Raw genomic sequence first — 12,892 nt, 5'->3', positions numbered from 1 at the left:
CCTGAATAGATCATAATATATTTGGGTTGTACTTTTATTGTAAGAAATATATATTAATTATTGATATGTGTTTAGTTTAATTGGTTATACGTGCTTTCTTTCAGTATACTTTCCTTGTTAAGCAGTTGATTGGATATGAGAAATAGTTTATTAGGAGTATATATTCCTCTACTTGAATAATGTCTTCTGAGCCACATCCTGCGTCAGGATTTTATCAGCTTAGTATTACTAGTAAGTGTTATAATTCTTATTAGTCCATTTCTTAAATTGTTTTTGGTGAGATACTGTATCATTTATCTTACCACAAATTAAATTGTTTTTGATGATTTAAAAAATTGTTTTTCAGTTTCAAATTAGATTAAATCTAATCTGAATTTTTAATGTTTTTATGTTTGGTGATTATTGTTTGTTAATTTATGTTTAAACTTTAATTACTAATGGTGAATGTAACTTACTAATATCCACCCTCTTCCAGATCTAAAATATATATTCTTTTTTATTAACTTCTTACATTATTTGTGCTTAAAAAAATTAAATTATTTCCCTTTTTTATCAGCTAGTTTGTGATATATGAAAACGTTCTAATGTGTGGAACTTGCTCATCAATGAAAAGGCTTCAGTAGTTATTCCTACAAGGCAGAAAAAGTTTTTTTTTGTTTAGTAGTGTTTTGTGATAGCTAATAGTTTTACAGATTTGTATTTATTGTGAAAGCTGTGACATTTTATGATTCAGTAGCATTGATTGTAACTGTTGCCTCAACATATTGCAAGTCCAAGTACAGTTCAGCAGTTGGTCACATTCAGTCTCAAGCTGAACATATCTGTCCACCATTAATGTTGCCTGCATTGTGATGAAAGCATGAAAAAGAGACTTGTAAAGTTTACAATGATTTGGTGCTTTGTTTGCAGATGTGCTACTTTGTAAATTATGCAACAGTATAGTAATAAATTTGTCCTTTTAAATTGATATGGAGGCACCTTTTTAACTAAAGTATCCCAAAGTAGCATGCAGTGAATGTTGTAGGATCTAAAATCCATGGCTTATTCAAAATTTCCTAACTTATTGATGTTGATCAACACATTATGTTTTGTGATCTTGCAATCTGTAAAAAATAGATACAAATTTCTGATAGACTGCTCAGTGGATAGATGTAGTATGATAAATGTGATAATCATAGTAACTGCCAACAGGAATCCATTGCTTGTAAAAAAAAGTAGTATGGGGTAAGGTTCTGGAGAGCCCCAACCACCATGCATACAGGAATCTGAACCCTCTGGAAACCCTTCATTAAAGATCAGATCCTAGCAAAAAAATATGCCCATAAACATAAACTCATTACTGAAAACTGGGAAACTAAAAAATCTAATTGATTTTAACAACACCGCTTAAAGAAACAAAGTATTTGGATAATGACAATTTCGAATCTGAGAATTTAGGATCTATATAAAGGTAAACGGTAAGTTGATGAAGAACATACCTTACTTAGAAATGGCTTCTCTGGTAAACTGTACAATCAAATTCAGTCGTAGACTTTAAATTGCCATCAGAAAGACTCTCTGTTCTGACTCTAAAGTGTGCTAACGAGACATACACAATTCATCAATGCACACAGTCCTATAAATGAGAACAATTGGAGCAATGTACCAGAAGTGGAAGAATTTTGGAACTTGTTAGAAGCGGAAATGGAACAGGTCCCCCGAACAGTATTAAGATTCTCGTAAGTGATTTCAATGCACTAATTGTAACAGATAGACGAAAAGAGAAAGAAATATGCAGTTATACGCACATAAAAGAACCAATAAAAATAGTAAAAGACTAATCTCTTTATGCCAGTGTGAAGATCTCAAAATTATGACAACATATTTTAAATGATTTCCTAGGAAGATGAAAATGTGGTGGTCTCTGTGTGAAAGGCTTTCTGAATTCCAAATAGATCATTTAGCCATCATGAAAAGGAGCCTCATTATCTCATCACAATCAAAACAAGGTTTTTACTCCCAACATAAGAGAAAGGTGACGTGAGGCAGAATCCAAAGAATAAATTGTTACCACATATATGCCTAATTATAATCGGCGGGTGAACACTGTAGCAATGATGTGAGCTCACAGTAAACGTACGTGCTGATACAAGCATCACTCCTACCTGCAGTTCTCCCACCATAGCGGCACTGCAGCCCTAGTGAGTCATCGTCGACCACCACCTGGAGAAGACCAAGTAGAAGATGGAAGAAGACAGAAGTTCCCTGGCCGCTTCAACGTGGGACCTCCCGGCAGACGCAAACATCCGTGCTGGAGCAGCAGGCCTGGCCAGCCCACCAAGGGAGCCGCTGGACGTGGACTCTGCCTTCCCACTCCAGCTCCACCTCGCCGGGCTTCAATCGCCCTGGCTGGCAGAATAAGCAGCAGGAGCTGACCTGGCATGGAATCAATCGGGAAGAATCGCCTTGGCCATGCCAGCAAAGGACGACCGAAACCGACCCAACACTGCATGGCTCTGGGGGGCCACATTGTAGTGGGACCCAACTGCCACTGAGGGAAAGCCCGGTCGGACTTCAATGAATGAGCTTGACTTCACCGGAGACCAGCTTCTAGACCCAACAGCTCTCTCAGAGCTAACCCAAAAAACGGCCCTTTTCAGAGCCACCACAAGGTTATGATTTATGAGCCGTTGAAGCCATTTGACAATAACAGCCCTTTTCAGGACTACCATAAGGTTAGCAACTACAACAAGCTATCGAAGTCAATAAATGACAAAAATGGCCACCATAAGGTTAGTAAGTACCACATTGAAGCCGTGACAAGATAATCAGAAATTATATGATAACAGAGAGGAATTCCATGAACAATTTGAGACTTTGGGGGTTGGCGTCCCCACGGGCCTAGCCTCCGCAGCTTTTCTTCCCACTATACAATGAGCTGCGGAACATTTTACATTTTACACATATACTACACCAAGAACACTACATAAATTACAACATACACACATACACAATTACACAACAACAACCTACACTGATATTTCTTCCATTTACACTCGGTGGTGTTGCGACATCTTACGAAACGCAACCGTAACCCAAGGTGGGAACAAATCGTGCCGATGGGTGAATGGCTCTACGTAATGAGTCTCGAACGATGTCCTCTGGGCACCAGGGCGAACCCAGTTGTATTTAGCTCTAGCTCCAGTACGCGTGCGCTCTGCTGGAGTGGTCCATTTTTCGCCGGTACTCGTGGGACCAAAATTTCAGTTCCAATAATAAACACTATGATGGTTGGTGGTCCATCTGAAAAAACCACCAATTTAAGTCTTGCGAAGAGACCTCGATCAGCTTCGTCTGACGAGGATAAAAGTCCTACTGAACAGAATTTCTTAAAATCAAAATATAAAAATATCAGATTCATTGTACTCAGAAATAGTCAGGAAGGTGGCTCCCTTCAAAAGGTCTCACCGTTTTTAATAAACAAAACCATAACAGGTGCAAGTGGCTCCCCGAAGAATATCAGGAAATTACGCGACGGATCGATTCTGGTTGAAACATTCAACGATGAGCAGAGTCGATCTATCTTACGTCTCCGTAATATGGGTGGCATAAATATAAGCGCAGAATGCCACAAAACGCTAAATACGAGCCGGGGTGTAATTTTTTGTAGAGACCTTCTGGATATAGATATCTCTGAAATAGTTGACGAGCTGTGCCACCAAGATGTTGTTGAGGTGAAACGTATAATGAAACGGCAGAACGGAACAGAAGAACCGACACCGTCTCTTATATTAACATTCAGTCTCCCTGTTCCACCAGAAAAGATCAAAGTGGGTTACCTCTCGGTTCGGGTACGACCATTCATACCCAACCCACGGCGATGTTTCAGATGCCAAGGTTTTGGTCATACTACAACATCTTGCACGAAAACTGAGATCTGTGCTCGATGTGGTAAAGAAGGTCACAACGACAATAACTGCGAAGAAAGTGAAAAATGTGCAAACTGCAGTGGTCCACATACAGCCCGCTCCCGAGATTGCCCAACTTTTAAAGAAGAAAAGGCAATTCTCAAAATCTGTACGGAGCAAAAACTATCTTTTCCGGCTGCACGTAGAGAATATAAAAACATAAACAACTCACGGAACCTGGTTAAACCAGACGTATCTTTTGCCACCGCTACAACTAAACAAATTCCTACAAATGCTAATAATCAGCAGTGCGGATCCTGCAATGAGCTTAAAAAACTTGTTCAGATGCTATCTGATCAAGTAGCTTCACTTACAGCCACTATCTCAGAGCTGACAAAAATGAATAAAAAGTCCTCCGTCGCAGCTAGTGAATCAAACAGTATGATACATACGAAAGTTCCTATTCCCAAAATCGTACCGCCACGAATAGCGACTATCACAGCTGGCAGTAAGCCACCTAATAAGCTCCCCATAAAGGGAACCCACGTACCTATCTCTTCTGGGATGTCAACTACAGCATCCCATTCAAATAAATCTCCTCCACCATCTCCTCATATACTGGAGGATATGGTTGAAGAACCACCCGACCCTAGGGCATCGGAGTTCTTTAAAATAAAAAATTCAAAAAAGAAAAACCGAATCACGTACAACTAATTTTTATATAGTTTCCGAAATTTATTTTTTTTTATTTGCTTTTTACACTTATGAACATTATTCAGTGGAATGTTAGAGGTATTCGGTCCCGCATTGAAGATATTAGAGTACTGGCGCACACACATGATCCACTAATCATGTGTTTCCAGGAAACTCACCTCCTACAACATGACCGAATTACATTTAGAGGATACTTCTGCGAGAGATACGACTGCCTAGTAGACAGTAGGGAGAGTGGTGGAGTAGCGATTTTCATGAAGAATGGGGTGTCAGCTACAAGAATTCAACTAACCACTGTCATTCCTGCTATTGCAGTAAAGGTCACTATTCCCTTCAAATTGCATATCTGCAATCTGTATCTCTCACCGAACACTGTGTTCAGTGCTTTTGATGTCTCAAATCTCCTTACACAAATACCATCTCCATCGTTAATAGTAGGAGACTTCAATGCCCATCATATTTCCTGGGGCTCAACCTTCTGCTCCACTCGAGGAAATATGATAAACAGATTGAGACAAGATTTTGACCTTTGCCTACTGAATAATGGATCACACACATTTATGTCCTTATCAACTGGTGCTGCATCTAACCTTGATCTTTCCATATGCTCACCGAATGTACTCCCTCATCTTAATTGGTCGATTTGTGATGACTATCACGGCAGTGATCATAGACCAATTATTATTAGTTTCGGTGTAGACTGCGAGATTAAAAGAATGCCACGGAGATGGATTGTTGAAAAGGCAGATTGGAACGGATACTGTAAAGCATTCCAATCTCAGTATGACGATGGAGCGAACATCCTCGACCAATATTCTTCTTTTACGTCCATGATACTTAAGAATGCCAACAGGTATATCCCACAAACATCGGGTAATCCTAGACGTCCTTTCGTTCCATGGTGGAACGATGAATGCAGAATTGCTATTAGGAATCGACGGCAGGCACTACGTAAATTTAATCGTAGGCCCACAACAGAACATCTAAATTTATACCGCAGGGCTAGAGCGGTGTGCCGTCGAGTATTCTTGGACGCTAAGAGGAATTCATGGACGAAATATGTGAGCACTATCTCGCGCACTACTTCCACGTCTACTGTATGGAAGAGAATTCGTGCAATCTTCGGATCACCGAAACAATCTATTCTTGGTCTTATTGATGAAGGAGAACTCCTTTCATCATCCTCGGAAGTGGCAAATAGTCTAGCAAAATCTTTCCGCTCGGTGTCTCTCACCTCATCATATAATTACGATTTTCAACGGTACAAGATACAAATGGAGGTGTTGTCGTTAAACATTGGTGATTCGGTTGGTGATTTAAACACTCCATTCGTATTTAAAGAATTGTTACATGCACTTAAAAATTCACGGGACACTTCCCCTGGACCGGACAACATTCGCCTTTCCATGCTTTCACACCTTCCTAATTTGGCACTACAACAACTTTTGAATATTTTCAACGGTTTATTCTCCGAACAAGTCTTCCCACCCGGCTGGTCAGAAGCATTTATTATACCAGTACCAAAACCTGGTAAAGACCAGACGAACCCTTCAAGCTATCGCCCTATTTCATTAACAAGCGTTTTGTGTAAAATAATGGAGAGAATGGTAAACCGCAGACTTACATGGTACTTGGAGAAACATGGCTTTCTATCTCCAGAACAGTGTGGTTTTCGACAAGGACGATCTTCTATTGACCATTTAGTGTCACTAGAAACAGCCATACAAAACGCTTTCCTCAATCGGCAACACCTCGTCGCTATCTTCTTTGATATAAAAAAGGCGTATGACACAGCCTGGCGACGTGGTATTCTTAACACTCTCCAAAAATGGGGAATCAAGGGCAATATGCTTGCTTTTATCCGGGGATTCTTAAATCACCGAACGGCTCGTGTTCGTGTAGATGATTCGCTCTCAGATAGTGTCATCTTGGAGAATGGAGTGCCCCAAGGTAGTGTATTAAGTGCCACCTTATTTTCTGTAGCCATAAATGATATTACCAAATGTGTTCAGGCTCCTGTCTCATGCTCTCTATTTGCTGACGACTTTGCTATCTACATTGCAAGCCGTTCGGCACCTACAGCAGAGAGACTACTGCAGAACACTATATATCACCTTGAAGCTTGGTCCAGGATTACTGGTTTCACATTTTCATCCGAAAAAACAAAATGTGTAGTTTTTTCTCGGCTACGAAACCCTTCTATTCCGCAAATTTTTCTGAACGGTGAGACTATTACTATCTCTAATTACGTTAAGTTTTTAGGTTTAATTTTTGATAGCCGTCTTACTTGGGTCAAACATTTAAAAGAATTGAAAACAAAATGTTCCAAAATTTTAGATATGATGCGAGTCCTTACTAACACCAACTGGGGAGCCGATAGATCATGTATGATACGTTTTTACTATTCCTTTGTTCGCTCCCGTTTAGATTACGGTTGTGTGGCCTACTCATCAGCTCGTCAAACCGTGCTTAAAATGCTGGATAGTGTACATCATGCTTTCCTTCGGCTTGCCACAGGCGCGTTTAGATCAAGTCCTGTCGCAAGCTTACTTGTAGACTGTGGTGAACCATCACTTTGGGATAGACGAGACCAGCTTTTATTATCGTATTTTGCTCGTCTCAGAGGACAGCCAAATCACCCGGCTCTTAGGTCAGTCTTTAAAAATCCTAATCTAGGAAAGTATGAGGATCATCCACGTCGTACTGCACCTGTAGGTGTCCGTACCTGGCGTCTGCTGCAGCATATAAATGTTGACACACCGTCATTCTTTCCTATGTACCCTTGCTCATATCCTCCATGGAGAATAAGCCTTATAAATTTTAATTTTGACCTGACTACATGTAATAAACAATCAACACCATCTATCGTCTTTCAGCAGATGTTTCAGTGTGTTCTCTCCAAGACGAAACCAGACGCGGTTGTATACACTGATGGATCGAAACAAAACGATACGGTTGGGTGTGCTTTTGTTGTTAATGAGAGAACTTATATGTTTGGTCTCCCCAGTATTACGAGTGTGTTTACCGCTGAACTATATGCTATAAATAAGGCTCTAAACATCATTAACCCTAAATATAGAAAAATTCTTATTTGCAGTGACTCGTGTAGTGCTCTCCAAGCCTTAAAGAACTTTTATTCCAAACATCCTATCGTCATTGAAATTTACAACGCAATCGCTGAGTTGAATAATCGCAACACAGAATTAAGTTTTTGCTGGGTCCCTAGCCACGTAGGGATTCCAGGTAATGAACATGCAGATTCCGCTGCCAAAGAAGCATGTAACCAGCCTCCTTTCACCACCCGAGTTGCTACTTCTGATTTCATAAACTATGTAAAACAATTATTAAGAACAAGGTGGCAAGGTGATTGGACAGCTACTGTCGATAATAAACTCCGTCAGATTAAAGATTCTGTGTTACCATGGAACTCCTCATACAGAAAACCCCGGCGTGAGGAAGTAGTTCTCTGTCGATTGCGGATAGGACACACGAGAGTCACACACGAGTACCTGTTTACAAGAGGACAACCACCTCTATGCGCAAGATGCAACTGCCGCATGACTGTGCGCCACATACTCGTGGACTGCATATGTTATGCGGCATTGCGTCGTAAATTTAAATTACCTGGTAACATCCGTGGTATCTTGCGTGACGATAAGGAGGTTTTAAACCGGATGTTTATATTTTTACATAGTATAGGGTTAATGCAAAAAATTTAATAAGTATGTGTTCTTTCGTAATTGTATGTATTGTCCTATGTATTGTTTTTGTTATCCGAGTAGGGAGCCTTTTACACTCCCTATCGGATTTTTTTGTTTTTTTTTTGTATGTTTTTAAAATTCGTCTGTGATAATAGTTATAAGATTTTTGTGATATTAGTTTTAAGTTTTATCTCCTTTTTTAGTTTTAAGTTTTATTTATTTTTAATGTGATAGATTTTAACGTAGTTTTAAGTTTTATTTATTTTTAATGTGATAGTTTTTAACATAGTTTTAAGTTACATATTAGTGTTTTTGTTATCCGAGAATGGGCCTTTTACACCCATTCCGGATTTTGTTTCTGTGATAGTAGTTTTAAGTTTTAATTTTATCTAAAAAACTTAAATTATTTTTATTTTTATTTATTTATCTATTTATTTATTTTCCGGGCGATGATAACGTTCAACCGTTTTTCGCCCTAAAAAAAAAAAAAAAAAAAAAAAAAAAAAAAAAATGAACAATTTGAGAACCTTAAAACACAAATCTGGCAAGAAATTATGTTAAAATGTGTTGAAGCAGCACAAGCTGTAGCATATTCATTGAAGAAGAAGAAGAAGAAACATATTTGGTGGAATAAGCTTTGTGATGATGCTGTAGCAGAAAGATTATGTCTGAGGAAATATTGGTGTGCAAATAAAACTGAAGTAAACCTTGAGAACCTCCAGCAGCAAAGGAAAGCAACTTGCAAAATGTTAAGAACAGTGTAAAAGGATTTTGAGATGGTACTTTTAGACAAGATAAACAAAGAGTTTCAAAAGAATAACATAAAAAATATTACAAATTATTTAAGCAAAAGTTGACAAAATACACACCTCCAAGTCTTTGCTTTTGCAGGGAGAATGGGGAACTTATGACCAACCAACAATAGGAAAAATTATGAAATTTGGCAAAATATTTTGAGGGCTTGCTCAGTTGTAAGGAAACAAAGGAGTGATTCGCAGAAATATTATTAGAACATCAACACCTGAACTCTGTGTCACTGATTCTAGGAGAAATTAAGCAGAGTATTAAACATCTGAAAAATAAATAAAATAAAGCTTTTGGAGAAGATTCTCATGGCTGAAATGGAAGAATGTAGATAAAAATACTGATCGCACATTTAAAAAGATTATCATGGGAATATATGAGGAGGAATTACCAGAGGAATAGAAGGTTGCTTTAATTCATGTTTGTAACTATCATGGAATTTCACTGTTAACTTTTACATACAAGATCCTCTCAAAAGCCTTACTCACTAGACTTGAAAAACAAATGGACCTTTGCTTAGGAAATTTCAATGGGGTTTAGGAAAAGTAGGTATCTTCTACCAAACAAATTTTTAACCTGAAATCTGTAATTAGAAGATATAATGTTACAGGAAAAAATATAGTGATGGTCTTTATGGATTTTATGAAGGCGTATGATCACATTGGCAAAAAATAATTGTTACAACATATTCAGAGAATCTGATGCAGATGAGTAATCATTGAACCGTGTAAGGCTAACACTGACGGGAACAATATCAAAAATTAAGTTCAAAGGAGAAATCTTGCGGTCATTTAGCATTCAGACAGATATAAGGCAAGGAGATGACCTACCCCTACTTCTTTTCAGTGTTGTTTTGGAAAGGGCCATTAGGGAATGGAGGAAAATCTGCAAGAAAAGAAAATTAGAAAAGTTAGATCAGGATATGCTAAAGAAAATCTGAACATAGATTGTATCACATTTGCCTTCCGGTTGTAAAGAAAAAACAGCGGAGGAACTATTGAACACATCATGATGAAGATAGCTGAAAAGGTCTAAGGATATCAATCGTACATGACAGAGTACATGACCAACAATAGGCATTCACCAAATTGAATTACCAAGGTTTGGAAGAATTAGGAAGACTGAGAAATTCAACTAATTTGGAGAAATAATACAATCAAATGGGTTAGATAGAGAGGCAATTAAGGCTAGAGTAAATAAACTGCAGAAGGCCTTTAAAAAAAATTTATACAATAAAAAAGAGGATATTGAGGATGGGAAAGATTTGACTTTACGCTATAGTAGTAGTTAGGTTTGCAGTACTGTATACTACAGAGTGTGTAACTCTAAACTGAGGAGAGATTAATAAATTGGAAGTACTTAGACAGGTAATTGGACCGTAGAAAACTGATGAGTGTTGGAGGTTATGGAAGAATAAACAACTACCTCCATGTATACAGACTCACAGATGCCATTTGAAAAAGAAGATTGGCCTTCTATGTGCACTTGGCTAGAATGGATGAAAACAGGTTGACAAAGAGGATTTTTGAGAAGAGTGATAGAGCCAAAACAAACAGTAAGTGCCTTCACACAGGTGAAAGAAGATCTCATGATTACAGGGATAACCAATGTAAGGGACAGAGATACATTTACGAAGAAAATCCAAATTGGTGAATGTTCTCAGAAAGGAACCAGAGAGTGCAGCAGTAAAGAGATGGTTGCAAGAAAGGAAGGAACAATATAGTTTGAAAATGGAGAATACTTGGAAGAAAAGGAAATCATCCTGACATTAACTATTAAACATGGTCCTACAGTGGCAGGTGACAAGAAAAAAAAACTAAAAAAATTAATCTCTGTCATTTATTTGTCAAGCTAAATCATTCATTATATGGAATTATTTATTTTTTTAAAATATTGCTTAAGTCAGTGTTTCTCAACCTGTGCTGCCCCCCCCCCCCCATGGGTATGATGACACTAAATCAGGGGTGCAGCATATCGAAAAGGAAATATTAAAAAATTTATTAATTTACTGAAATAAAAGCAAGCAAAACAAAATACATTCTGACATAATAAATAATAAGTACACATTTACACTATTAATAGGATAAATCAAATAAATTTACACTATAATACATATGTACTATAAATAGGATTGTATCAGCACTCCACAATGTATTAATAACTAACTTATTAATACTTAATTAAAAACAAGTTTAATAATTATTAGTGACTCCCGTGGGCCTGTCTTGCAGAGCAAAGTTTTTCGAAGGAAGGTTTAATATTAGAAATAGACATTCCTAGTTCTTTTTCTATATTTAGCCGAGCACTATATTTTTTCTTCAAAGCAGCCACTGCAGAAAATCCATCCCTCATCATCCACCCTTGCCTAAAATCCCAAGAGTGATTTATTACTAAATTGTGTTTTGATTTTCCCACTTGCTGTGAAGTCTATGAAGATTTCTTCTTTGGCAGTTGAGAGAGCCCTACAGGAGTATTTTAAAATGGATCCCTAGCCCGCTCATAACTTGCTACCAAGTTGTGTCAGCAAGAAAATACTTTTTAAAATTCTTTGCCAGCATGGCTAAATGATTTTAAATGGTTATAAAAACTATTTACACCTGTTATTCTTCAGCCTTGTAAGTTTTAACACATTGATCCACATTTGGAAACATTTCTAGGTTTTTTGCTTTAAATTTCTGTTCCACAATTCCAATTTTTTTACAAAAAAAACATTCTTAATCACTCTTATCCAACATGTGTGTATTTGTCCCTTGAATATGTCGACCAAGTAGCTCAATTCCATCACAACTAAACCATCTCGAAACCTCTCCGCTTCTGGTCGGTTTTCCTCTTCTAGAAAAATGACAATTTCATCTCTTTAATTCAGAAACACATAGCAAAAATTTCCCAATTGATAATCATCTTACCTCACAACAAAATAGTAATGCTGAATGTACTGCACTCGTGAAAAGATTTTTGATTTTAGGGGTCTTAATTTTATAACTGCCATTACAACACAATACAACTGTCATTAACACAATATTCATACCAGGACTCATTTCTTTGGAAGCCAGAGCTTCTTAATGTGTCCAGAAACACTGTGGAGATTCTTCTTTCACAACTGCTTGTATACTTTGTAATCTTCCAGACATTGAACAAGCATTATCGGTGCTATTATATTCCGACACAATTTTTCCACTCTGTGTTTGCCTCATTTACAAAATCATTTAAGATAGCAAATGTTGCTTTGAGTACTGATGGTTTGCAGAAAAGTAGTTCTTCTACTGCTGACATACCATCACAAAAATCAAACACAGACAATGAAATAATTATCTTTACTGATATCTGTTGCCTCAATAAACTGAATTGAAAACAATTTGTCATGAAACTTCAAGAAAAGCTGATGCTGTACATATTTAGTTATATCACCAATTTGATAGAGGCATGGACTGCAATTTTTTGGCAAAATTATTGCCAAAAATACTTTGCAGCCGGCAAAATAAGCTCTTCACCAGTGATGTGAGGTTTTTTACATCTGGCTACTTTATATGAAACTTTGTAAGAGGCAAGTAAAGCTTTTTAATTCTCAAAGTTTTTTTTTAAAAATGATGTTTTTTTCATATGATATTAATTTTAATTTGAAGAATTCTCAGGTTTTCTTAACGTACTCATTATAAAGCGTTTTCAAATGTTGTTTAAGTTTATTAGGATTCATGCTGTCTGCTGCCATAATTTTTGAGCAAAGAACACACAGGGGCCTTTCTTCTTCATTTACTTTAGTACTGGTAAACCCAAAATTTAAGTATT

At 37.4% G+C, this 12,892-nt stretch overlaps 1 protein-coding gene and 1 long non-coding RNA gene across 12 annotated transcripts in view; one reads left to right on the top strand and one right to left on the bottom strand.

Moving 5' to 3' along the window:
- The window catches only part of LOC142332356 (uncharacterized), a 93,742-nt gene that overhangs the window by 5,687 nt on the left and 75,163 nt on the right, over window positions 1-12,892 (top strand). For all 11 annotated transcript variants that reach the window (XR_012758279.1, XR_012758277.1, XR_012758272.1 and 8 more), the window contains exon 2: window positions 105-231. Coding sequence is in view for 1 of the 11 variants with exons in the window: in XM_075378762.1 (XP_075234877.1) it covers window positions 180-231 (52 nt within the window). In the remaining 10 variants the exon portion in view is untranslated. The remainder of the gene's footprint in view (window positions 1-104; window positions 232-12,892) is intronic.
- The window catches only part of LOC142332357 (uncharacterized), a 37,723-nt gene that overhangs the window by 1,651 nt on the left and 23,180 nt on the right, over window positions 1-12,892 (bottom strand). The window lies entirely within an intron of this gene.

This window comes from Lycorma delicatula, chromosome 11 (assembly GCF_047948215.1).
Source record: "Lycorma delicatula isolate Av1 chromosome 11, ASM4794821v1, whole genome shotgun sequence".
In the NCBI taxonomy this organism is placed as follows: Eukaryota; Metazoa; Arthropoda; class Insecta; order Hemiptera; family Fulgoridae; genus Lycorma; species Lycorma delicatula.
This window is presented reverse-complemented; position numbering and strand designations above follow the sequence as displayed.